The sequence below is a fragment of the Daphnia pulex genome, chromosome 9, assembly GCF_021134715.1.
Source record: "Daphnia pulex isolate KAP4 chromosome 9, ASM2113471v1".
Taxonomy (NCBI): domain Eukaryota; kingdom Metazoa; phylum Arthropoda; class Branchiopoda; order Diplostraca; family Daphniidae; genus Daphnia; species Daphnia pulex.
Window position 1 is genome coordinate 6,929,466 of NC_060025.1, and position 26,173 is coordinate 6,955,638.

Genomic DNA, 26,173 nt, shown 5'->3' on the forward strand with positions numbered 1-26,173 from the left:
TGAATTTAGAAATAGTTATTAATACAATTGGTATCAATTTATTATGAACAAATTAATGACAAAATATGCTCCTTGCATTTTCAATTTTCATTGATCACATCTTGGCAGTGCTGTAAAAGTCAGCAGACTATATTTTGAACATTTCTATTTTGGCATTTTGTTAGAAATTGTAGTGGCGCGGAATTGCTGAATTGATTGAAGTGAAGGACTAAATCAAGTGAAATTAAATTAAGAATGTCTTCCTTTAAACCGAAATTAGGAGACGGCTCCATAATATTACCACAAGCACGAGTAAAAATGATTATGAAGAGTTCCCCAGATACTGAGAGCATATCCACTGACGCATTATACTTTGTAACAAAAGCAACGGTATTTTTAGTTTGTTTCCAGATAATTTTTTCATCTTATTTTTCTCATCTTCATCTAAAATGTTTCAATGTTTTAAGGAGTTTTTTGTAGAACATTTAGCCCAAGAGATTTATGAAAGTACCAAAAAGTCAAATGAGCTTACTTACAAAGGTCTAGCTGACATTGTTCAAAAAAGTGATTCTATGCAGTTTCTCAAAGGTACTGTGTTACTAAATGGTATTAGTAAAATTTTAATTTATTATTATTATTGTGTTTTCAGATATGGTTCCTAAGAAAATAACATACAAGGAATATCAAGAAATTCTGAAGGAAAAAGGAAATGGTGACTTGTTTTGAGTGTTTATTCAAATTCATTTCTGTCTTCAACATTACTTGCTCATATTTATAAGTGTTCCACTAAGGAAAGTTCAATTTCAAATACATTGATTGAACCCATTGTTCCTTTACGATTCACATCAACTAAGATAGTTTGGTGGTTCAATAGACTGCAGTTAATGTACTGTTGTAATTAATTAATTGCGGTTTTATGTGACCATTTGTTAGCCTAAACGGGTGTGTCCGTATTTTTTTCTCCCTCAATTTAGCGTACGTTATTTTCAAACCACAGCTGCTGCAATAAGCAAAATGGCAAAGTTCAGCGTGTCACCCATAGATGGCGAAAAAAGCAGTCTAAAAAAACAAAACATTTGATTTTGATTTTTGACATTTTGACACTAGAAGGGCTACTCTAATTTCTAAAAGGATGGCGAACTCCAACCGTGTTACAGTAATACATACTGGATATTCTTCTACCACAATTGAGGAAAAAGACGAAAATCTTCCTTTCGTCCGTGCAAATTGCTCATGCGTATTGGTTACCGGCAGTAAAAATAGTAACAAACAGCACAATCCAAATATGTTCGCAATAACGTGATAACAGTTAATAAATTATTTTTTCAGTAATTGTTGATACAATGACACCTTGGGATACCAATCTCATTTTACTATCTTTAGAGGCGAATGGGTTAACCCCTGATGACATCAACTATGTCATATCTACTCATGGTCATTCGGATCACACTGGCAACAACAATTTGTTTCTGAAAGCTAAACATATAGTTGGCTATTGCATTTCTGTTAAAGACAAATATTTTTTACATCCTTTTGATAAAGGTAAATTCTGTGGTTTCCTTTAATTGTGTACTTTATTACTTTAGCTTCAAACAAACATTAATTTTTTTTACATACAAAATGTATGATGTGCTGTAGGTCTTCCATTTGAAATTGATGAGGGTATTACAGTAATACCTACACCTGGACACACAGCAGATGATATCAGTGTTGTTATTAAAACTGAAGATATGGGTACAGTAGTCATTGCAGGTAAAATTTCTTGCTAGCTATATGTTATCAATAATGACATTTTATTTCAATTTTGTCTATTAATTAGGTGATATTTTTGAACGGGAAGAAGACATTGAACAACCTGAGATATGGAGAAGTTGCGGGAGTGTAAATCCTGAACAGCAAGAACATTCGCGAGCTGTTATTGCAAATATTGCAGATTACATTGTCCCAGGCCATGGTCCAATTTTTAAAGTCACTGATGGAATGAAGAAAAAATTGTCACAAAATTTGAGCAGGTGTAACCAATGATTGAAATCCCTATTAAAAGTGATTCTTAAACTATACAGAGGTAGCTTTTCCGTTTTGATTGTGATATTAATATCAGAATTTGAATTTGGTAACACTTTTCGACGTACCAAGGCCTAAAACTTGTCTTGCATTTTCTATTTCAAGTGAACTTCATGTCTATCGCTACTCTCTGGCGCAGAAGTACGTAGAAGTAGGAGTTTAATTTATTGGCTCCGGTTCTTCGGGTGGAAAAAATACGGAAAAGGTAAATACTCAAATTCAAAAAATTTGAAAGATTCAAAAATATTCAAGATTGAAAGAATTTAAAACTTGAATTTGTCCAAACTTCTAAAAAAACTGGATGAAATTAGAATTAGAACATTGATACGTAATGGTTAATCCGACTTATATATTTCCCGCTACATTAATTCGTAATGGTTGTGTTGCTTCACGCAACCGCTAGAGCTCATACGTGGGTTCATATTTGTTCTTCAGCCAGTCACGTAGGCAGTGCCATATTTGAACAGACTCCTAGGGCGGGCCTGAATTATTATTCAAGCGGGTTTTTTTTTCCATGTTTACATTCGCATTATCCCAGCTGATATTCGTTTCACAAGTTTTTCTAAGTATTTCACAATCGAGCAGCTGGTAGTTGAGTTAGAGGTTAGATCTAAATAACAAACTTCTTGATTATTTTCTGAAGTTGAACTTCCTTGCAAATTTTTCTACAATGGACGCGAGCGAAAAATTATCTAAAAGTGAAACAATCCGACTTCGAGAGAAGTTCATCGCGTAATAACCCAGATTCATTACACCATACTTTTTTATCTTTTATGCTGCCTACTTTGTTTACCAGTATTTTGTTTGTTTTGTGTAATTTCATGTGTTTCTTTTTGTTCACTGTAAATGATATATAGAAAACTGATTTATTTTTTTATTTTTTTACAATGTAGGCCATCATGCAAGTTATTTTTCAAAGCTGACCCACTTAAAATTATTTCAGCTAAAGGGCAATATATGTTCAATGAAAAAGGAGAGAAATATTTAGACTGCATCAACAATGTAACTCATGGTGAATATGATGAATATATTTTCACCTTTCGAAATAAAGTTGTTATTATTAACAAGTGTTTACATTTAATAGTTGGACATAGCCATCCCAAAATTGCTGAGGTGGCATATAATCAACTCAAAACATTGAACACCAATTCTAGGTTTCTGCACGATAATCTAGTCATGTATGCTGAGAGGTTGACAAGTCTATTACCTCCTCCATTGAGTGTCTGTTTTTTTGTCAATTCTGGATCTGAAGCAAATGATCTAGCTCTAAGACTTGCCAGAACACATACAAAGCGTAAAGAAGCCATTGTGCTGGATCAGTATGTACTCCTATTAATCCATTCCTAGCATTTAGTCACCAATACCTTACCAATATTTTTTTTTTATTATTGGCAGTGCTTACCATGGACATGTCATATCCTTGATTGATGTTAGTCCATATAAGTTTGCCCATACTGGAGGTGAAGGACAACCTGATTGGGTTCATGTTGTAAGTTGGTTATCAAATTATATTTCAGAAATGTTTCAGTTCTTCACTCATCTCTGCTGTTTGTCTGATTATTTTTACTAATATAGGCACCAGTGCCAGATGTCTATGGTGGTAAATACAGAAATGATAAACATTCAGCTGAAGAACTTGTTCAGTTGTACTCAGATGATGTCCAAAAATTGGTTGATCTATCTGCTGCTAATGGTAAAGGAATAAGTTGCTTTATTGCTGAATCCCTGCAAAGTTGCGGAGGTCAAATCATTTTGCCCCCCGATTACCTACGACGAGTATACAAGTATGAAATAATTGTTTAAAACTTTTCAGCTATGAATCTATTTTGGGTCTTTATCTTTTGGTAGGAGCGTTAGGGATGCCGGAGGTGTCTGCATAGCCGATGAAGTTCAAGTTGGTTTCGGTAGAGTTGGATCCCATTGGTGGGCATTCCAATTGCAGGGAGAGGATGTTGTCCCGGATATTGTCACCATGGGTACTGTGTTAATTAAAAGCCTGTGCCATTACAGACGGTTAACAACAGTGTATTTACTTCAGGCAAGCCCATGGGGAATGGACATCCGATAGCAGCTGTCATCACCACAAAGGAAATTGCGGACAGCTTTGCTGCCACTGGGATGGAGTACTTTAATACAGTTACGACAGCACGCATTTCGAACCTCGATTTTTGTGCTAATTATTACATTTTTCTTTTGTAGTATGGTGGAAATCCTGTGAGTTGCGCTATCGGCAATGCAGTTATAGACATAATCGAGGAAGAAAATCTACGCGAGAACGCGACTGCAGTCGGAACTCGCTTATTGGATGGCTTAAATAAATTGAAAGAGAAACATTCCATTATCGGTGATGTCAGAGGAGTTGGAATGTTCATTGGAATCGATCTGGTCAAGGATCGTACGAGTCGTGAGCCTGCCACGGCCGAGGCCCAGCACATTATAAGTCGATTGAAGCAAGAGTTTATTCTCTTCAGCGCTGATGGGCCGCATCGAAATGTCCTGAAGTTCAAACCCCCGATGGTTCTTTCTCTTGACGATGCTGATCACCTGTTGAGAACTCTAGACTCGATACTTGATGAAATCAGTGCTGCAAAATAACGAATACTTCAACCCAGATCATTATTAAAGAATTGTGCAATCTTGTTTGAAGCGGGCTATACTATTTTTTTTTATTTCTTACAAATTAAAATTTGTTATGTAGTGGTTAAAATATAAATATAGATTGGTTTATCGTTGTTTTTTTTCCTGATTTTGTAGAATTAATCCCCGTCATATTAGACGCATTTATTTTCAACAGCTGAATTTCAAAAATAAAAATCTTTGTAATCGTGATCCACATAAGTAAATGGAAAGGTAACCATGAAACGTAAACCATCCAAGCGAAATTCCCCAATTTTTCACATCAATTTGTTTCTCCAAACAGAGGATGTGTCGTCCCGATGTCACCTGTCAATAAAACAAATCGATTGCCTTGAGGGAATGGCCTTTTCCCATAAAAACATCGATAGTCTTTCTGTTTACAAAGTCACAGCTTTGGAACAAAACAACACTTCCTCCAAATATTCAAATAAACTGGGAAACACAATTACAACGACGTCAATTTCGCATTCCACAATTTAAAGAAATAAACCACTAACAAAACTTAATGTTTTGGGTAAATTGTAATTGGACATAGATTTTTTTTTTTATATTGGCAGCGTCATTTTTCTTCGTTGGGGATAAAAAGATCGATGTCGTCCTTCTTGCGTACCTGAACTATAATACTGATTGGAGACATTCAACACCCCTTACAGATATTTTACATGCCATTTGCAACAGAGTTGAAATATGAGCCTTTAAGAGACTTTAAAATGACTGCCTTTACTTTGTTTGGCATATCTGCTAGCTGTAATTAATTGATAGCGATATTTTGTATTCAGAATTTCCACAGATTGCTTGAGTGTGGTACACTTTGACGATCGAATACGTCTTTGTCTTTGTTTGCCAAGCCTTTGAAACACATGCGAAGGTATAAATCTTTAGTCTATGTTGGTGCAGAGCGAAAGTAATATTCGCGAAAATTAATGTTCTCATTTTAGTATTTATTCACCCTAAAAACCCCAAAAGCGCACCGGTCGCAATCCGCAAAGCGCTTCATACGCATTCTTACCTAGCACCATTATTTAACTATTCTAATCTAATAATCTAATCTAACATATCTAATAAAACTACGCGACAGTTAATTTATTTGAATTTAACTAGCCGACTTTACATTATTAAGCTGGCAACATTTTTCGTCTCCTCGGCATACATTTTCAATTGCTTGAAACGAAGTTTATCACGTCAAATTTTTTCACTTGAAAGCTTATCTTACTAAATCTACAAGGATGTATGGCATTTCGGACCCTACCATTTCGGCCCGTACCATTTCGGCCCTGTCCGAAAAGGACCTACCAATTCGGCCCCACTGTTTACCTTTTCGGCCCCAATTGTCATTAATATTTGTGTTTAATTGTTAAATGATTAAATAATAATTTGTTGAAATAAATAAAAATTTGGAGAGATAGTTTAAAAATTCTTTGTTTGCTTTGGGAGGGAGCTTCTGTTTTGGTACCCACTCCCCAAATCTCGTAAAATTTATTGGAATAGTGCGTTCAGAGGCAGAATCCATTGATTTACAGGCCAAACTGTTATCTCAAAATGAAGCTTTGAGTAACTTACGGAAAGACACTCAAGAAATGCAGCACTGTCTTTCCACATTTTGGAAGGATTATAATGATCAACGGATTGGTTCTGAAAAACTTTTTCAACTATGCGCTGCTCTTTTCGTTCGCTAAGCACAATAGAGATAAATTTAGGAAAAGCTGGAACAGGCTTAACTCTGCAAAGAAGGAGGAACCAATCATGTCAAAACAGCCAAATACGCGCCAAAGAAAAGTACTAAAAGTTGGCCATCCTACTCGAGTTTGAAAAAATAAATTTTGATTTTCGCAACAATTTTATTTAATTTTATAAAAATAAACATTCATGGTTTCGATGTCTGATAAACTGTTATAATTAAATAAATTGTTTTTTCTGCCAAATAGTGTATTTTCTAATGTAATAATGAATAGTGTACAGACCTGAAAAATGTCTGTGTTTCTAGTCTGTAAAATAGTCAACTCAACGCTGCTTCTTGGGATTGGGAAAATGATGTTGTTCGAGCAAATAGAGAATTTTCCATTTTTAGTATTGTTAATACAAAAATTACATGTAGATGTTTTTTTTTTCGTTAGGATCCTCTACCCGGCGTTTAAAAAATGCCCGAAGGACATTACCGAAGGAATCTTGTATAGAGGCAATGGCAACATTGACGGTAACAAAAGAATTGGCACCCTTTGCCTCTTTTGAGCCTTAAAAAAGACATGATTTTTGCATAAATGGCTCTTATTACACCATTATGGACGACCTGACAGCTACATTTTCGCGGTCGCAATACGCGTTCAAGAAATTAACGCACGGGAGAGATCTTTTATCGAGTTGGACAGTTTTCAAAGTGTGCGAGTTAGTTACGAATATTAGTTTACGAGGTAATATGGCTCTACGTTTCGCCATGAATTATCCTTATGTGTGTCTGTTATTCCAGGTATTTTGCTTGTTAAGTTTTTAATGGACGAAGGGTTTCTTCCTGGGGAACGGAAATGCCCAGTTTCTAATTGTGGCCACCCTATGCGACTCCATCAGTCATCGGCTTACCCTGACGGTTGTTATTGGTATTGCGGGCACGTCAACAAAAAAAAAACAAGAGAAGGTGAAAAAAAACCTTAGTGTTCGGACTGGAACTTGGTTTTCCCAATCTCGCCTTTATCTTGTAGAAATAGTAAGTCTAATCACGTTTCATGGCAAATTATACCTACTAATCGGTTTTTTCTTTGCCGATCTAGATTGCATGTACATTTTTTTGGTGGCGCGGCACACCACCTGATCAAATCATCGAAGATCTACAAATTAACAACAGGGAAACCATTGCTCATTGGAACAGGAAGAGTAGGGAAATAGCCGTTATCATGTGTTTTGTTCTTTCCGAGCCTATTGGCGGGCCTGGCTCTGTTGTCGAGATCGATGAATCGATGTTTGGCAAACGTGAGTTATTTCACTTTAACTTCGACCTTCATTAAAGTTAACTACTTAAACTTTTTTTCTCGCAGGCAAATATAACAGAGGAAAGATGAGGAAGGGTGTCTGGGTTTTCGGGGGAGCGGAACGTGGGTCCAATAGGTGTTTTTTAGTTCCGGTAAAAAACCGGAAGGCGTCCACTCTGAAACCTATCATTAAGCATTTTATTCTGCCCGACACGCTTATTTTATCAGATTGCTGGATGGCTTACAGCAAGTTGAAGTAAGGGAGGTTAAAATATTTTTTTTTTTTGTTATCTATATTTTAATTACAGTCTACGAACACCAAACTGTAAATCACTCCCGATTTTACAAAGACCCAGTTACCGGCGTGCACACGAATACAGTAGAAGGTATGTGGGCTCACGCTAAACGGGATTTTATTAAGGGAGGACGACCAAAACGACACATGTACGGTTACCTGGCTACTTTTATGCTGAAACGGAAGCTGGCTGGCGAGCCAGGTAAAACGTTCGTCGATTTTATCAAGATGGCTCACGACTGTGTCAAAGTTGGATACCCGGAAGGCGACCACCACCTCCATATTCCAGAGGCCCACCCTGAACTTGATGATTCATCAGGCTCTGAACCAGATGACGACATCGATGACTTCCGGGAGTTGCTGATGGAGTGGGTAGGTGGAGAAGAAGATATCTTCACCTTCCCGGATACCTTCTCTTTAGCCGAACGCCGCCAGATCCACAACATCTGTGATCAGCTCAAGCTCGTTCACAAGAGCACCGGCGAACAGGGCCACGTTAACAAACCAACAAAGGTGCGTGCAAGTTAAATTTTACACCAATTTATATTATATTCATTTTCTATATAGACCAAGAAACCAGTGGATGCAAACATTCCCATAAATGCTATGGTAATGGGCTACGTAGCTAAGGCGTTTGGAGATATGCCGGAAATAGCTTTCAATCTCATGCGACCAGACTTGACAAAGAATGCCACACGGCCCTTACATGTTTGCTCCTTATCTTCCTAATTCTGCAAATATTTGTTGGAGGTTTTGTCTACTTCATTGACGTTACTAAGGAGCAACATACCCTCAAGTACAAAGTCTTGTCAAACTTGATGAATTTTTTTGAACCTAACCTAACCTAACTTAACCTAACCTAACCTAACCTAACTTTTAACTAAACTGGACAAAACCTAATCAATCTTTTTCTTTTCAGATTAATTTGAAGGAGAAAGGTGATCTGAAAGAGGAAAAAGATTCAACGAAGAAAGAAGACCCAATCCAACCAATCAAAGTGAATTCTGCGATGAATTACGTCAACTTGGCGCAGATCACAGATGTGTTTCGTGCAGTTTTTCCAGTTGTGTTGTGCAGAATATCTACCAGAACTCTGATGCAAGAGGGTCATCGTTACTACCTGGAATGAATTGTCAACATTTGAATGTTTGTCACTCTACGTACAATTTGTCCTAAAATTCATTTGTAAACTTTAAACCACTTTGGTCTCTCTACGTGCAGTTTGTCCTAAACTTGTCTACGTAATACAAATTTTTGAACATAGCAGTATAAACTGGACTCAACACAGCAACACAAATTATTTTTATTTAAAATTTTTAATTATCAATAAATATGCATATATATAAAATTAGAATTCATGTAACTGGTGATCTGTTCTGTTTTCTTTTGGCTCCGATGTGCTACCATCAAAGTTAATTGTAAGTTGTAGGTAGCCAATGCTTCTTTGTAAAGTTGGTCTCCGTCAACCAAAACAGCCATGTGTTTGAGTGCCTGATCTTTCAATGATTCTTCTATAATAATCGATAGTATCATTAGAAGTAAAACTGTGTGAATAAAAATCTACTCAATAAAACATTAAAAATTACCCGCGAGGACTTGGACCCTCTTTAAGGCTGTGTCAACCATTCCTTGTTTGATGTATGAAGTTACTACTGGAAGAAGGTATTTCTGGCTGTCTGATTCAAACAAAACCTAAGAAATCAATAATAAAATTAATGGTGATGCAATGCGTAATTAATAAGTGTAAAAAGTTTGCAATACCTCTCTAAGTTTATTACAAATTCTGTCGACTTTTTCTTCATCCTTCGGCGCAGATTTCTCTTCACAATGATTTTGGTACATTGTTGTAGTAAAATCTTTGTTCCTGAGAGGAAAAATGAAATTTATCTGGTTCTTCATCAAATAGAATTTGAATAAAGGTAAATACTGTAGTTTTCCTAGAAGGAGGTTGAGATTTGCAACATCGACGCAGCTAACTTGCTCGACAAACTGTGATCAATGTTCCAGAAATGCTCTGGGATTATGATCGTATAAAAGATTCAAATTTATGCGTTGCTTCATCATCAAGTCAAACGCAGCAGCAAACGATTTCCTGAAATTTAAAGTTGTTTTAGTTTTACTCATAAAAGCTAGCGCATTTTGATATTACCCATCAATTAGGGATTTCATGATGTTTGAAGACAAAGCTCGAGGGTGAATGGCTTCCAAGTTACCTCGTGGCATAATAGTAAAATCTTCGTTCCTGCGAGGAAAAATGAAATTTATCAGATTTGTCATCAAATAAAATTTGAATATTGAATGATATATATTTACATATTGAAGGAATGAATCGACAGTTTTCCCATAAACCACATTGCTTAAATGAATCCACCGCCAGATTGTAGAGCCGATCCGGTAGAGAGAAAGAAAAATCACCTCAGATTTCAATTGCGATCGTGAAGAACAGATGACGCTACGTTAGTGCTACGTTGCCGTCTAGCACGAGATAAAACAGCCGGTTGCCGGTTTTGCTTTCTTTATCACATGTCACAAGATTTTTAAAAATTATTAGTATTATTTAAAGAACAATTTTATAATAATTTTATTATAATGCATTGTACAATAAAATTGTGAAATTAATAAAAAATTTCAGTGGTGCCGGACAGAAAACCAAATACTATCGTCTGCTGTTTCACTTTGACACACTTCTTGTTGATTGTTGACAAAACAGTCAAAACTATTTGTTTATCTCCATATTTTACTGTCTACAGTTTTCCAACCAATAAAGTTCAAATCTTTTTCCCCTGTATTCCTGCTGAACCTGGTAAGACATTTGTAATGCAACTTTCATCAAATTAATTAGTCTGGTATTTATTAGTTTCCCATTTCTACATATTTCACTGTTAGTTCATTTACATAGTTCATTGTAGTTAGCTGACGTGTACGTTGTTCAATGGATTTTAACCAGTGAAACTTTTTTTTATGGAATGTATGTGCAGTCAATAACTTTATTTGACTTGTGACATTTTTTGCATCCATTCGCTAACAACACTACTGTGTTTTACATAATTCGACTACCATAATTTATATGTTGCCTGCAAACATCAGATTGAGAATTCCCTTTCGTTGTCACAACTTTCCTTTTTGGGGAGATTATTATTTTGCATGTTGCACAGCTGAAAACCAATGAGGTTATGACTAACCATATTTATTTCAGTGAATTATTGATCAAAAGTCCCCCCCCCTCCCTTTTAATTTGAAAATGGTATACCCAACCATGGGTGTCCTAGTTTAAGTCCAAACTGAAGGACTCTGATGGGTCTCATACGATAGAACGAACATCTGCGGAGGGACTATAGAGACTAGGATGCCAACTAACCGTGTTTAACAATCAAACAAGAGAGTTTTACTTTGAAAAGTCAGTTGACTGTGCATCAAGCCCTTATTAGAGAAAACTCGATCAATCTCCCTTCGAACAAAAAGTTTGAGATTCCTGTGAGCTGTTTCGAGCGCTGTTGAGAGACTCGGTTGAAATCCATCTCTGACAGCAGAGAGTTTAGAAAATGAAATGCTGAAGTTTACACCGCGCGCCCGTTCAGGTGATGGTGCAAACGCCGTGGCAACACACAATTATGTGCCAACCTTCGTGAACTGAGCTTTATTTATTTGTTCTGCACTTTCTCTGCATGACAAGGAAATTCGATACTTTTGACGATGTACAAAAGCGAAAGAAATCCACCGTCTATCTTCACAGTGGGTTCATTCCTTGAATCTCTTTTCTATTCCCTTAAATAACATTTCAAGGGTTTCATTTAAACAAAGTAGAGAGAATTGGGCAAGCTTTGCGTTTTCAAGAAGGAAGCAGTAAACATTTTTAATTCGGTCCGTTCGGATGCGTTTATCTCGGCCGTCGGCGAGAACATAAATTGTTGTTTTAGAGGCAACACTTGATTCAGAAAAATAGCCATATCCTTCTCACTCTGCGGAGGAGCAAAGAGGAACAGCCCATCAGGCGAAAGAAAAGAAGGCGTCCCCTCAGATATATGGTTAAAAGAAAGTGGCCATATAGAGGGACTATGTAGTTGGAGAAATGGGGAAGAAGAAAAAGAAAAAAGGATTCATCTGTCTTGTCATACAGTGGACATGAGCCGAGGCTGGCTTTAATGGCCGAGGCGGACTCGCAACTTGCTCAGTTGCTCTTGTGACAGAATGGAAAGCAAAGCGACCATATCCCGCATCTCCCGCGTCCATCCATCTTGCAGCGAGTCCGCGTGTCTGCTGCTCTGATGGAGTGGATGGTGGTCTTCCTGCGTCGTGGTCAAATCAATAAAAAAGAATCGGAGAAGAAGAAGAAGATGAAAGCGAAAAGAGCGCAACAGAATTGATGTAGGAGGAGAGAGAAGAGATTTGGTTGTTTTCCCGTTTCCTTCCGTCCTCTGATTCAGCCGTCCATCAGTAGACAATTGTCAACGGACCAACCGTCACTCGCTCCTTGGGGGTCAATCTTGACAAAAGACTAGCCAGGATTGTTGCTGAAATATTTAATCCCGCGGCAGAGCGGTATGGTACCGCAGCGCTTTCGTTTATTTATTTAGACTTTTTGTTTTTTTAGTTTTCATCCGCCGGACAGGACGTATAGGCATTTTATAGACAGACAGCCCCAAAAGAGAGTGGGGTTCGAAAGAGAATGGACTTGTTCTCATTCAATTTGGCCGTTTTTTTTCTACAAGGCTCTCGGGGATGGCCGGTGTAACAAGACCATTTATTTCCGTCGCCAATTCCGCCGTTATCTCAAGAGGGAGAAAGCGAGCGAGAGGAGATTAAGTGCACCCGAGTTTGTTTTTCGACAGAAAGACACACTATGAGGGCGCGCTCTCTGTGCGCCAGTTATATAATTGGTTTATTTAGATCCATGTTCTTCTGCTTTCGCCGAGAGTTTTTGACGTGTTTGTTTAGCCTCCGTCTATATAAGTAACGTTACATCCCCCCGTCTCTCGTCTCTGATGCGCGCCATGATTGATGGCGTCTTTTCTTTGATATCATTCAAGTTTGTTTTTTTGTTTTTATTTACTTTTGTTTGTTTTTTCTTTTGTTTTGCACGATCCAAAGTTTTGCTCCGCACCGTTTTGCATCGTCTCTCCTTGCGCGTTATATCGCCTCCTCCCCTTCCTTGTGTGTACGTATATCTTTCCGCCCTGGAGAGCGCATGTGCCTCATCCCTGCCGCAGTGTGTCTACATTAAATTTGGACTGCCGAGATGTGTACCAGCGCTATCGCCTGTTAGTCCTGGTAGATGTTGGGCCGACAGTTGATCGGATTCCAGACGGGGCTGTATAAGAAATGATGGACACCTGGTTCGGTTAGTAAATATAGTGTCGCATAATCTACCACCCCCTATGTGTACATGTATGTGCATATATATCTTTTGTCGTTTCTATTCCCGTTTGGGTTTTCTCTAAATGTCTTGAAATGGAAATGTGTGTCGTTTTGATTTTCTTTAGGTGTCTTGTTATGTCTTTTGCTGGCGTCCGGGTCGGTGGCGGAGGCTGTCAGAGCCGATCAGATAGTGCTGGTGATATTGAGAGGAGTGACGGGACCGCCCGTGTCGGAATTGCGTCGTGAAATCACCCGCCAGTTTGATGACTCGGGCCCTGCTGTCGAGCCGTTTATTCACGTCATCCCCGGTGACTTGGACGTCAAAGGAGAGTGGACCCTTCTGCCTCTTTTTCCAAAGTAAAGACGAGCCACGTGTTAGTCTCTCACCAGTCTAAAGAAACATTTGCATTTTATCTCTCCTACTTTTCTAAAAAAAAAAAGAAGAAAAAATTAATTTAATTCTTTGTTCCCCATCCAGGATAGTGGAGCTGCATCCGAATGCGACTTGGTTAATTATCGTGCAGGAGTCTACCCGAATCAATTGGTCCGAATTGGTCGATTTGACGCAGGGCTTCGATCCCGACAAAGTAATTGGTTCTTGTGCGTGCACTGTTCTTGAATAACAAAAAAGAAAGAAATGAAGGCAATTACTGGTCCCGATCCATCGATCCATAAGTCTAATCTAGCGGCAAAAACTCCCATTTCTTTTCTTTCTTCTTTGACTTATTATAAATTCAATAAATTGCCTTTTTTATTTCGTTTCTTCCGTCACGTCGCCGGAATATGTCATTAGTTTACGCCCATCCGCTGAACCCCGGCGACGGATCGATTCCGTGTGCAGTTGTTTCCCCCCGTTTTTATAATGAAATTCGGCTTAACAGCTTTTCTTATTCGATTTTGGCTTTGATCAGGAATGGTTCATCGGTCGCCAATTGTACGACAGGGAGCCGACAATCGTCCACCATTTTGCGTTTCATCACGATCCGTCAGCATTCAAATATCCGCTCGCTGAGGCCGGCATCATTCTCTCTTGGCCAACTGTCAAAAGGTATAGGATATTTCTTATTTTTAGAATGTGACTCAGTCAGGCTCAGCAAAGACGTCAAACTTCTTTTTTTTTTAAATATAATTCCGGCCGTCGATCCTTTTATATTATAACTCTTTTTTATTTTTTCTTAATTTCCCCCCTGGCGTTTCAGGGTTCAATCCAGGATAACTCGCCAACAGCTGCCGAGGGACTTCTCCATCGATGCTCAACACGAGCTGGCCGTCTACTTAATGGACGGTGTCAATATGACTCACTCGCCGGCCTTGTGCCTCCGCCCAGCTCCCAACTGTGCCACTTGGATTCAGCCCTTTGAGCCCTGCGTAAAAACAAAAAGTTCACTTTTAAAACAATTTGAAATTGCCCGCCACTAACGGAATGGATTCGACCCCGAACTTTACTTACTTACTTAGGCGACGGACGTAGATCCTGGCGATTTGTTCTTCGCCGTCAAGACCTGGTCAATGTTCCACGCCGACCGGGTGCCCGTCGTGCAGAGAACCTGGGCCCGCCGTGCTCAACGACTCGTCTTCTACAGCGACGTGGCAGGTTGAATTAAAAACAAACTCCCGTGGAATTATTCACGACCTTAAAAGGAATGTTTGAATCACACGCACACACAGACGAGAGGATCCCGACAGTGTCGCTGGGCGTTCCCAACGCGGAGAGCGGCCACTGCTTGAAGACGTTGGCCATAATTGACCACCTGGATGAATGGATTGCCTCCACCTCGGCGGCAGGGCTGGATACCAGTCCCGGCTGGTATGTCATAGCCGATGATGATTCCATAATAGGGTAAGGTGGTCCAACTTTGTAAGAAAAAGGAAAATGGTTCCTGTTTTAATTTAGTCGATCCTTATCGCCTATTTGGCTCGTTCGTTCATAGGGTTCGAAAGTTGCAGGAATTCCTGAGCTGCCACGATCCGTCGCAGCCTCTCCTTATCGGCCAAAGGTACGGCTACGCCAGTGGCCATAATTACGGATACGATTACATCACGGGTAAGTGTGTCTAACCGTATAGGATATCAAAAAACCCGATAGCCGCTCCTTGCCAATGTGTATGTAGTACTGGTGGTGGTGGTGTAGTAGTAGGTAGTAGTTTATGACCCCATTTCATTCGGACTGCAGGTGGCGGTGGCATGGTGCTGAGTCGACCCGCCGTTCAGTTGATTGCCGGCCGATGCCGGTGTCCCGGACCCGATACTCCCGACGATATGTGGCTGGGTGCGTGCGGTGAATCCCTAGGGATTTCCATCGTGCACTTTCCCGGATTCCACCAGGTTTGAATTCATTTAAGCCGTGCCCAGTTGTTTTGTTTTGTTTTCTTCCTTCATTAAAAGGTTTTTTGTTTTGTTATTTTTTTGATCCAGGCCAGACCGGATGATTACCCGCCGGAATTGCTGCAGACTCAATTTGTCGTCTCATTCCACAAGCATTGGATGATCGATCCGCTGCAAGTCTACGAAAAATGGTTCGCCGACGAGGACGATTGGTCGATCAAATCACCTGTGGACGAAGCCGGCAATCAGCAGACGGACTGTTCGGTGATGGATCCGTCACGAAACTGCCACCACGTGAAGCAACAGCCAGCAGCAGCAGCCGCAGCCCAACTCTTTCAAACCGCCAAGAATTCCGGTTTGAAGGAGAGAATACCTGACGAATTGTGACATATCTCTCTTTCTCGCTCTCCTTTTGATTTCGTGCAATAGCTTTTTTTGGGGTGGTGGTGGTGGTGGATGACGTCATTTTGTCTTTCACAGTGGTGCATCTCTTTCGACTTGACCTTGTGTATTTTCTGTTGCCAAAACTAAGCCAAAACTAATTCTTCAGATCAGAGAAATGTTTGGGTGGGATTTTGTTTTCCAAACCAGCTAAGAGACTAAAAATGCTTTGAATGCCAATTGTGCTGGGGTTTTTTTGCGGGTAAATAATATTCAAATTTGCCTTGTTGCGTCATACGAGAGAAATAATTTTTAAAAAAAAGCTCAGGTTGCAACTCGCTCGGATGATGTGAATTGACTTTTGGGCTAATAGTTGGCCCGGCATCTTTAGCCGCGTGCCGGATCAAGTTTACCACATTAGAGCCTTTTTCTTTCTTTTCTTTTCTTTCAACATGTTGCTACTTCTGGTTTAGGTTCACTCTGCCCATGTTTTTATTTTATTTGTGTGTGTTTGTGTGTGTGTGTGTGTGTGCATGTCCTCGTCCTTTTAACTCTTTGAGAGAACATGAAAAGACTCCCTAAAACACTCCGACCTATTTTTATATGGTATATATACGCCAACGTTAAATTACACAACAATAACCACCGGTCGGTTGCAAGCTCTTACCTGAAATTTACCGAGACGGCCAGCAGCAGCAGCTACAGTTTTAACCATATCTTTATATATTTTATTTTTCAGCTCTTGACTGCTCTTGCTTCATTTTACGCTAATAAAAAAACGAGTTAAAAATAAACGTGTTTCTTTTTCTTTTCTTCTTCCCAAGAAATTTAGCTCGTTTGATTTTTTATTATCATTTGATTTATTTCAATTCGGTTATTTATTGCTATTATTATTTGTTGTTGTTTTTCTTTTCTTTTCGTGAATTTTGATTGCACGACATGTCCAGGAGCGTCCGGGAAAGCCAGAAAAACAAAACAAAAAAAAACGAAAATTCACTCGGGTGAGAACAAGGAGAACGGACAGGGGTGAGACCACCTGGACGAAAAGAAGATGGGAGCCGCCAGTCACGATGACCGCATCGTTCCAGCAAAGCGCAGGCTCTCGCTCGAGCTCAAAAAGACGGCCAGCATAGTACATCCACAGAGAGAGAGAGAGAGAGAGAGAGCGAGAAAAACAAAAATTTTCAAAAGAAGAAGAAGAAGAAGAGATAAACGATTTGTATGGCGGTCACGAACGCGCCTGGCATCGCGGACGATCGTCCGATGTTTGGCCGGTCCTATTGGCTCCTCTCTTTTCGAGGTTAGGTTAAAACTCCTGATGAATCACGTTTCTCCAAAGTGCCTAAGCTGCGAACGTTTTTGTGCTGACCAGTCACCAGGCGCAGCACCTCGAAGGAATAAGTTAGCCCATCAGGCCATCAGCCAACGGAATAACCAACGTCTAATGAAATTGCACCGTGTGAGCGCAATAGCTCGTTACTCTTACTCGTTCCTCACTCCCGCTCGCTGCACGCGCTCCTATGTACTGTAATTGTCCTTGGCGAAGTTATCATCGGACAGTATCGGGACCTCCACCCAACCAGCAATTATATTGACGTTATTATAGCCGTTCTTTTTTTCCTATATTTATTATTTAAGGAAAAATGGAGATGGGCACGTATAGCCCGTTTGTTCTTTTTTCTTTATTATTAATCAAGATGAACTTATTTTCGTACTGGGACCTTCTCATTGAACACGTTTGGTGAACGTTGAATGCGGCACGCTATTGTTTGCGTTCAGGTAAAAATAAAATAGTGACAAAGGAAGAAGGTCAAACGTCCTCTCCATCATCGATCGGCTATAAATGAGGTACACACAAAAAGAGAGAACATTGATTGGTTGTAACAAATCATTATATACAGGGGGGGGGGGGATTAGGTAATCAGCGTTTAGTCAGAATTAAAAAGAGATTCGGCTGTTTATTGAGATTAAAAAAAAAAAAAGAACCAAGTGGGGACATCGGTGCTGGATGTTTGTTGCCATAGGAGAGTCCTCGCTCGGTCATTGGTGCACACGATATATTGCATCACACCGGAGGAGTCCCGGGCTTAGCAACAGCCCGTCTAGAGAGAGCGGGAAGGAAAACCCAACAAAAATTAAAAAAGCTGAGCTCCAAAATAAAAAATAGGTTCTACTAACTATTTGTTATTTTGTTTCTTTTCTTCTTTTTTATCACAATCTTCTCTCGGCGGTTCAACCCCGGTCCACCTCTAGGGCCTGTTGGACAGCTGCGGACGCTGTGGACCCGTAAAATCTTTCGACGGGACCAGTTCTCGTCTCTTCACGTGATCTTTATGGGGGGTCAATAAGTCTTCGTCTTTTCTTGCATCCAGTCCGACTCTCTTCTTCTATTTACTCTTCTACTTTTTTATTTATTTTTTTCTAGGGTCGCGCCGGAATATATATAGAGCCCCGGAGCGACGGACGGGAGAAAACAAAACCCCCAAAAATTCACGGTGGACCTGGTTGATGGATGCCTGTTGGTTTCTCGAGTGGCTGTTGATATACTGGCCAAGGCCAGCGTATATTTTATATACATAGGCCCGTGGAAGAAAGACAGAATAAAAACGAGGCCTCGTGTTGTCCAGTTTGGAGAAGCTGTCAGACGTCTATGGCCGTCACGGTATATACATATATGAGTGGGGGAAAAAAAAGAACTAGCCATCAATAGGTTATTACTGCATATAAGAAGAGGAAAGAAGAAAAAAAAAGGGTCGTGAGTCGATTGCCACCTCTCCAAGTAAGGGTCTTGCCTTAATGGCATGCACGCTATACGGTATGGAGATGCTGGACAGTTTGGCGGCTGGTGTGGGAACCCTGGAGCAGTTGGGCGCCAACCCGTCTGCCATCACCGACCAGCAGATGTTCCTCTCTCTCTCATCTCCTCGTGCATGGTATTTTTCTCTTCTACTTTTCTCTTCTTCCCCCCATGCTGTAAATGGGCATGGCTTATAGAGAGAGAGAGATGAGGGTTTCTTATATATTTTTTTATTTTTTGAAACGGGAAAAGAAAGAGGATTTTCCTCCGGGATTCACGTCAAACAGTCTACGACGAAATGAGAAAAGCTGACGTCAGTGTCTGTGATCTAGAAATACATCTGATTTATATGCAACATTTGGTTAGTTTTTTTTTCCTCTTTTTATTTGATTCTTTGATTTTTTTTCCTCAACATTTTTATCATTTTTTTTTCTGTCTGATTTTTTTTTTTTTTTTTATTGAACGAATAACCCTTTTTTTATTATTATTATTTACAACCGAATCGAATTGCGCTGACACCGGGTCTGCCATTCCCCCCACCACCGACCGGAACACACACACACACACATCTGTTAACACCTTGTGACTTTTTGATTCGTCTTGTATAGTATATAATAGACGTAAAAACCATTCGCAATATAATATTATATTTCTTTTTTTCCTTCTTCTTTTTTTCTCAAATGGGCAGGTAACCTTTTATCGGGTTCGGTTTTTATTTTTTCGTTTTCATTTTTCAATGGTTACGAGAGATAAGATCGTCACGCAACTGAAACTTTCGTGAGTTGAAAAAGAAGGCAGCACAGCTTTCGATGCGAGTACCTACACAGCACATCGAAGAGCTCTCAGTTTATATTTTTGTTATCCACAATAACGATCGATCAGCTTTCGCAAAAAAATAAAAATAAAAAAAAAAAACATCACGCACGAAATTCCGGGAGCGAGATGATCATTCCAGACATGCAATTCCGAACCGAATCCCGCCGCGCGCCATTCCCTTATATTTTCCCACCCAATATCATTTTTGACATTCTCCGAAAAAATCGACGACGCTGCTCCTGCTGCTCTATAGACGTGTTCAAAATGTGAGGAAATATGTGTGAGGCGATAGGTCGTGACCAGCGCAATAACGTCTACGCGGCATTGATTGATTCAACTAGAGAAAAATATACATGTATGTTGTACATGTACATATAAAGCTATTTATGCGAAATCAGCCGTATGAATAAACGCCAGCGTCAAACGTGTTTACACTCGGTGTAATAACCGCGCGCATAGTTACACACGACTCTCTGTTTGTAATAAGGAATATCATACACAACCAGTTAGATTTTAGTTTGGGTTTTTTTTTTGTTACATTTTTTTCCTCATTTCGGGTGAAAAATTCCGATCGGAATCGCGCGCCCAGAAATAGTTTTCCTTTTTCCTTCACGATTTTATTTATCTCCAATCGGCGCGTTTAATTGCATTTGTTTGGTTCTCATTTTTTCCACTCGGTCGAATTTTTTTGAGGGGGAATTTTTTGTATCTAACGTTTTGTTTTTACTTTATATTTACCGAGGGAAATCTGCTGGACGTTTTTCGGGGAAAGCCGAGCGCGCGCAATACAATTTCACAGTCGGAAAGTGGAAAGTGGTTGTTCAATTGTTCTTTCTCCTCATTTATTATTTTATTTTTTTTTTCCGCTGTTGATATATACTTCGGCTCGCTTGTTTTACCCTTTCAAATTGATGGGAATATGTTTGGGGGGGGGGGGGGAGGGGAATTTCTCTGATGGAAAAATGGCCAGCTGTATATAATCATCGGTCCGCGATGAGAAAGAGAAAAACGGGTCGTCGCTCGTGATATTCAGTTTGGTTTTATTTTTTACTACACCGCAATTGGGGAAAAAAAGACGTCCATATTTTCGAGGCCAGACACGATCATCCTCACGGGCAAAACCTATTGAATCCCGGCCGATATTTGTTTTTTTCCAGTTGAGTCAACGTCTGCTGGCCCGTCTTTATTTTGCAGTAGCCAAATATCGTTTGAAAGGAAAAATATTGGGACACAGTGGAGAGGATGCCAAGTAAGGTATAACATCAGGTAAATGATCTCGCTGCTGCCCTGTGAAATTTGTAAGCACTTTTGTCCAGGGCAGGAGAGTCTTGACATCGCGGCTGACGTGCCGTGCCAAAAAACATTTCGACGGAATGAGTCACCATCAATCGGTTGCTGCTGCTGCCATGTCGTTACGTCTGTTAGTTACATCCAAAAAAGTTTCGCTTTGTGCCAATAACATCGGCAGCAGTCCGCTTGAGATGATGGCCATCGATTATTTATATAATGGCCCATGTTAAACGTACTAGAAGCCCCCCAAGTACGGGCTGAGATTTATATTTCCCGCCGTGCATTTTCGAATACCTTGTATGTTACTCTTCGTGTCGAAAATACTGTTGGGTGTGTTATTTTCTCGCTCTTCTTTATTTTCTTTTTCTGATATGTCGAGGATATCGTCGTCGTTGTCGTCGAGAGCTAACTGCGCATTTTGAATGGATCGCTGCCCAGTCGATCGAGTTCCAGACGACCCCTTTTACCTTTTCTGATCTTTTTTGGATGAAAAACAAGAAACAAAAAAGTTACAATAGATCATCTGGTAGAGAGAGAACAGCGAAGATTTTGTTTTTGTGTGTGTTAGCGGAGATGATGTATCCAACGGCAGCCTAACATCTAGTCCTTTCAAAAAAACTGTGATGAAGCCCAGGGAATGATAAATCACGATTCTCGTTTCCATCTTTCTTCTGATGGACCGCGCGCTCTTGTGCTGCCCATATATACTCACCGACGAAGATGTGAACCAGCGACGATCGAATGAATCGAAAAATTTAAAAAAATAATAAATAAAAATATATAGATAAAAAATTTGAAAATAGAGGGCAGTTGTGTACCATCATCATCATCAGTCTGTATAGATTTTCCTTTTTTCTGGGTTCGACCTTTTTCTATCTCTTCTATATCCTTATTTATATATTTTATATAGACTCCGGGCTATGTTGTATTGCATATAGTTCATTCTTCCATCTGGAACCTTGGAGGTTTTGATGGTATGGCCAACGACGGACAAGACAATCATAGCGGCTGGAGTCAAAAGATATGAGGGGGGAACCCACCTGGATCAAAAAACCTTATGCATATAGCGGCATGTGGATATATCTCCTCTCTCTCTGGACGTCCTCGTAATCACAGTCGAACGATAATGATGATGATGAGAGATGGCTACGAGCATTCTTTCTTCTGTATAGATCGTTCTCCATTTTCTTATGGAAGAAGATGGGGGCCATTTTGATTTTTGGATTATTTATTCGTTTTTCTTTGTGGTTGAAGAGGGGGGCGCCCCTCAACTTTTTATTTTTTGAAGGTGAACAATATCCGTAGGGACTTCCTTGCTGGCCACCATCTCTCCAAACTATAATGATATAGGTATATAACAACATTGGAATTGGATATACGTAGACATTTTATGCCCTGCGGTCTCGTGCAGATTTTTTTTTCTTTCTTTCGTTTGCGGAAGATTGTCTTGTTTTTCCTTCGTTTCTATCTGTCTCTGTCCGGCTGGCTCATCATCAAATGTATCTACGTGTGGCCGTTCCCTTTTTATTTATAAAAATTTATATAAATTTTCTCGTCGCTGTATGGAATATAGATTGAATAATCAAATTTCAGGGTCCACCATTGAATGAAAGGGCAAAGAATTCGAGTCCATGCAGAGGTATATGTAATAATAATCTTTTCGTTATTTTATTCGAGTGTGCGACGCAGCAGGTATAACGGAACCCCAACCGAAGGGGGGATGGAGGGAGAGAGAGAGAGAAATTCCTGTCGTAAAAAGAAGTTCGGCATCCAGCTAGAAAAATAAGAAAGAAAGAAAAAAGTTCCGCAAGTGAAAACGTTCCACAAAAAAATGATACAGGTGATGGCCATTGAAGGATTTTGTCTTTTTCTTTTTCTTGATTGTGTGTGTGTTGATTGTTGCGCGATATTTTCGCTTCTTTGATGCGCCAATGGGGGGAAGATGTATATATAATATTACCGAAATTTCGGGTGAATGCGTATCTTTCCCCGACGGCGGCAGCAGTGAACGCGGGATAGAAAAAACGTGAAAAGGCGACGCTATAAAAGGGATTCTTTCTTTTTTTCTTTCTCTCGAACGTTTGGCCAGCACAGCATCAGAGAGAGAGAGAGAGTTCGGAGCGATATAACTTCTTTGACGGTTAAACGTACTTGATGGCGGAAGGCGGAGGCTCTCCTCCTCCTTCCTCTCTTAGTAATATTTAACGTATTTCTCTCTCTTCTTTTGAACCAAACGCCGGTCATAAATGGCACATGCTCCCGGCCTTTTCTTTCTTTCAAATTTTGTTTTTTTTCAAATTTTTATTTTTCGCGTCATTCTTTACTGCTGCGAGTTGCTGGGCCTTTGATTTCTTCGAAATGATCTTTAAAAAAATCTCTACGTGATGGACGTCACGTTGGCCGATCGGTGAACCTTTTTTCATGGACGCGGCGTCGATATAGGAGAAATGTGAGAGGTCAAGCAATGTCGCAAACGGATCGGAATTTCGTTAATGTAACGATACGACCATGACACGTGAAATATCGATCAAGAAGATAGATAGATCAAAGCAGCCAAAAAGAATAATATAAGGAGAAGGGATCGGCAGCAGCCCAAAAAGAAATAAGAAATAAGAAACAAAAAAACAATCTGCATATCGTAATATTTTGTTGGTTTTTTTTTCTCTTTTCTTTCCTTATTCTGCTTTCATCATCAAAGGAGAACACAGAGAGAAAGAAAGAAGAAAAAAAGAGAAAACATTAAACAAACATTTTTTTTTCTTTCTGTCTTTTAGTATAAAGCAAACAAACTTTTTTGCTAAAATGGCTATGTGTGTTTGCTTGCATGGCTTGGCCCGGGGAATTTAAACAGTTGGATGAAGAGAAGACCCACCAGAAAGAGAGAACCTTGAAATATATATACATGTGCTCCGTCTCGAATCTCGATGAATATTTCATCTTACATCAACTTCCTAGGTGTATAATATATATTTTTGCTATGGCAGACGAGCTGTCCAGCTCAGCAAAGTATAGAAGTATATATTTTTCTTTTGTCTTCTTATTTCTTCATCCTTTCTTTTTTCTTATTATTTCCTCCGGTCCTTTTAATTCCTCTTTCGAAGAAAAAATAATCTCCCGGGGGACAGACAAACGAACGTGTGCGGTTGCTGGAACACGACCAAAGATAAAGAAAAAACGCCAAGTCAAAAAAAGAGTGAACAAATTAGCAAAAGAGGAAAATTGAAACGAAACAACAACCGACAACAACTGCGGAGAGATCAAAAGAGAAGATGGAAAAACCTTGTTTTTTTTCAAGCTGCTATTGTGTTGGAATGACGCGTGAAGGAAATAAGAATCTGGAACAGCAGATGACATCATCGTTTGTTATATTCTCTTCGCAACGCAATTAAAAACAACCAAAGAAATGTGTACAAACACCCCTGCGCGCTTATATCTCGTTATAAATGTAGTGGAAAAATTTTAAAAAAGGACGAAGGAGAGAAATTATAGAACGGGTCACGGCGACCGGTTCTTATATTATTTCGACCAAAAAGGTGAAGCCAACACAAAACAAAACAAAACAACCCAAAAATAAAATAAACGATCCGACCTGGAGGTGTTTGCCCAGGTGCCAATTGCTCTCGAACTTGGGAATGTAGAAGCAAGGTCGTCATCACCACATTGGCGCATATATATATAAGTCGTTCGTCCCCCACCCGATTTCTATCCAAAAATAAAAACGAGGAAAATATAAAAGACACTTGATATAAAATATACACCCCGGCGCATTGTTCAGCGGTGATGCCATCGCGCCTTATATATTCAAATAAAAAAAACACATGCACACCTTTATCTCTTTTATTTTCTAAAAATATATATCTAATAATCCAGGCTGTCAGTCCTCTATGTATCGATATTATAAATTTTAAAAAATCCTTGATCGTTCGATTCGACTCGGAAGAAATCAAAAAAGATCTGGGCGCCGTTTTTGATTGCCTCGTTCATCTGATGAGCTGTGCGCGTGATGCGCCATTGTGTTCTCGTTATCTATTTGATTGGCACCCCCAAACTTTTTTTTGCTAGACGTGCTGTGAAAAGTTGTCACGCCGCACAGATGATCGTTTCTCTTTCTTCAACTCTTTTCTATTTAAAAAAAAAAAAATATTTATTTTTTCTCTTAGTCCTTTCCGGTGCTGTTGAACGGCCGTCGTGCGTGCCTCTTGGGCCAAATCGGGGCCTAAGGTGTGGCATATGAGGGGTAGCCTGTACACAGATGAATGAAAGAGGCGAAGGAACGAACAAAAACCTTAAGGCCATCTTGTCTAAAAGAAATAATATTTTATTTTAAAAGAAAGGAGAGAAAATCACTTGTTGTAACACAGCCAACCGTTCCCCCCCGCGAGAGCTGGAGCTGTGCCCTGTGCTGGGATGATGGTGGCCGGGGTTTCTGCTGTGGATAGCCCGGCCAGCAGCAACTTTTTCACGGTGCGGCTCATCCAGTATTCATGAGGACACAGTTTGAAGCTTGAAGCCCTTCGCTGATCTACGACCGCCGGCGAAAGATTTCAGGGCTCAACTTGGCGCTTGTTGACTCTCTCTGGCTCGCTCCTATACACTATAGCACACACACATAGCCCCGTGTGTGTGTGTTGTGCTGTTTGATTCTTTTATAGACACGGCACTAAATGTTTCGGACCTTCTTCTTCTTTCTTTCTTCGCCGGTCCTATCGCTTCTATTTTATCTTTAGTGTGTCCTGCTGCAGTCGTCGTTTTGTTTGTATTCCGTCGGGGCTGCGATGATTATTGAGCCGTAAGTAGCCAAAAAGTATAGGTAGGTAGTAGCTAGGTAGAATATATGGCAAGGGAAAATTATTAGCCAGGCCGTTCAGCATTCGGTTACTATATATACAACATGTTGCATAAAGAAACTCTCTGTAAAAATGAAAGAAATCAACTTGGATGAGAAGAAGGAAAAGTTCGCTTGATGACAGAGTGTATTTGGCTAACTTGCACAAAAGATCTGGTCTATTAGTCCGTGACGTTCGTTCGTTCTTCGTGCTGCACGGACCTGCGAACGCGAGTGAAAGCGTTGGCGTTTCCTTTTCGGACTTTTTCTTAAAAGCAACAACCCAAAGGATATTGTCGCCTTTTTTTATTTTATTCTAAAGCCTTGCAGGTGCCCGTTTACCTTCTCGTCCAGCGTTGATTTCTGTTTAGATTTTTCTCTTTTTTTAAAATTTCGTACATAACCAGTCAAACGGGACTAGTTTTTTTTGTTGATTATATATTAATTGA

General features: G+C 39.7%; 4 protein-coding genes and 1 long non-coding RNA gene across 5 annotated transcripts; 4 read left to right on the plus strand and 1 right to left on the minus strand.

The window, feature by feature from the left end:
• The first annotated feature begins 118 nt into the window (after nucleotides 1-118).
• LOC124201837 (chromatin accessibility complex protein 1-like) lies at nucleotides 119-804 on the plus strand. The gene is made up of 3 exons (XM_046598077.1): nucleotides 119-369; nucleotides 447-567; nucleotides 629-804. Exons 1-3 carry the CDS (start codon nucleotides 235-237, stop codon nucleotides 703-705), a joined length of 333 nt encoding a protein of 110 aa, XP_046454033.1. The 5' UTR covers nucleotides 119-234; the 3' UTR covers nucleotides 706-804.
• A 262-nt stretch (nucleotides 805-1,066) lies between these two features.
• Nucleotides 1,067-2,340, plus strand: LOC124201836 (metallo-beta-lactamase domain-containing protein 1-like). Its single transcript, XM_046598076.1, has 5 exons — nucleotides 1,067-1,241; nucleotides 1,309-1,521; nucleotides 1,618-1,731; nucleotides 1,799-1,991; nucleotides 2,149-2,340. Exons 1-5 carry the CDS (start codon nucleotides 1,112-1,114, stop codon nucleotides 2,204-2,206), a joined length of 708 nt encoding a protein of 235 aa, XP_046454032.1. The 5' UTR covers nucleotides 1,067-1,111; the 3' UTR covers nucleotides 2,207-2,340.
• Nucleotides 2,341-2,485: 145 nt separating this feature from the next.
• On the plus strand, nucleotides 2,486-4,768 carry LOC124201835 (ethanolamine-phosphate phospho-lyase-like). Its single transcript, XM_046598075.1, has 8 exons — nucleotides 2,486-2,775; nucleotides 2,937-3,055; nucleotides 3,128-3,362; nucleotides 3,439-3,532; nucleotides 3,619-3,827; nucleotides 3,892-4,019; nucleotides 4,082-4,179; nucleotides 4,243-4,768. The coding sequence occupies exons 1-8, from the start codon at nucleotides 2,714-2,716 to the stop codon at nucleotides 4,636-4,638; spliced, it is 1,341 nt and encodes a 446-aa protein (XP_046454031.1). The 5' UTR covers nucleotides 2,486-2,713; the 3' UTR covers nucleotides 4,639-4,768.
• Nucleotides 4,769-9,218: 4,450 nt separating this feature from the next.
• Nucleotides 9,219-10,401, minus strand: LOC124201886. Its single transcript, XR_006877738.1, has 6 exons — nucleotides 10,249-10,401; nucleotides 10,085-10,177; nucleotides 9,863-10,027; nucleotides 9,697-9,799; nucleotides 9,522-9,627; nucleotides 9,219-9,446 (listed from the first exon to the last, which is right to left on the minus strand). It is a non-coding gene; the product is annotated as an uncharacterized LOC124201886 (long non-coding RNA).
• A 180-nt stretch (nucleotides 10,402-10,581) lies between these two features.
• Nucleotides 10,582-16,790, plus strand: LOC124201885 (beta-1,3-glucosyltransferase-like). Its single transcript, XM_046598141.1, has 11 exons — nucleotides 10,582-10,738; nucleotides 13,024-13,273; nucleotides 13,416-13,647; nucleotides 13,769-13,877; nucleotides 14,202-14,338; nucleotides 14,490-14,658; nucleotides 14,749-14,884; nucleotides 14,959-15,130; nucleotides 15,222-15,334; nucleotides 15,464-15,615; nucleotides 15,706-16,790. The coding sequence occupies exons 2-11, from the start codon at nucleotides 13,255-13,257 to the stop codon at nucleotides 16,000-16,002; spliced, it is 1,536 nt and encodes a 511-aa protein (XP_046454097.1). The 5' UTR covers nucleotides 10,582-10,738; nucleotides 13,024-13,254; the 3' UTR covers nucleotides 16,003-16,790.
• Nucleotides 16,791-26,173: the final 9,383 nt, after the last annotated feature.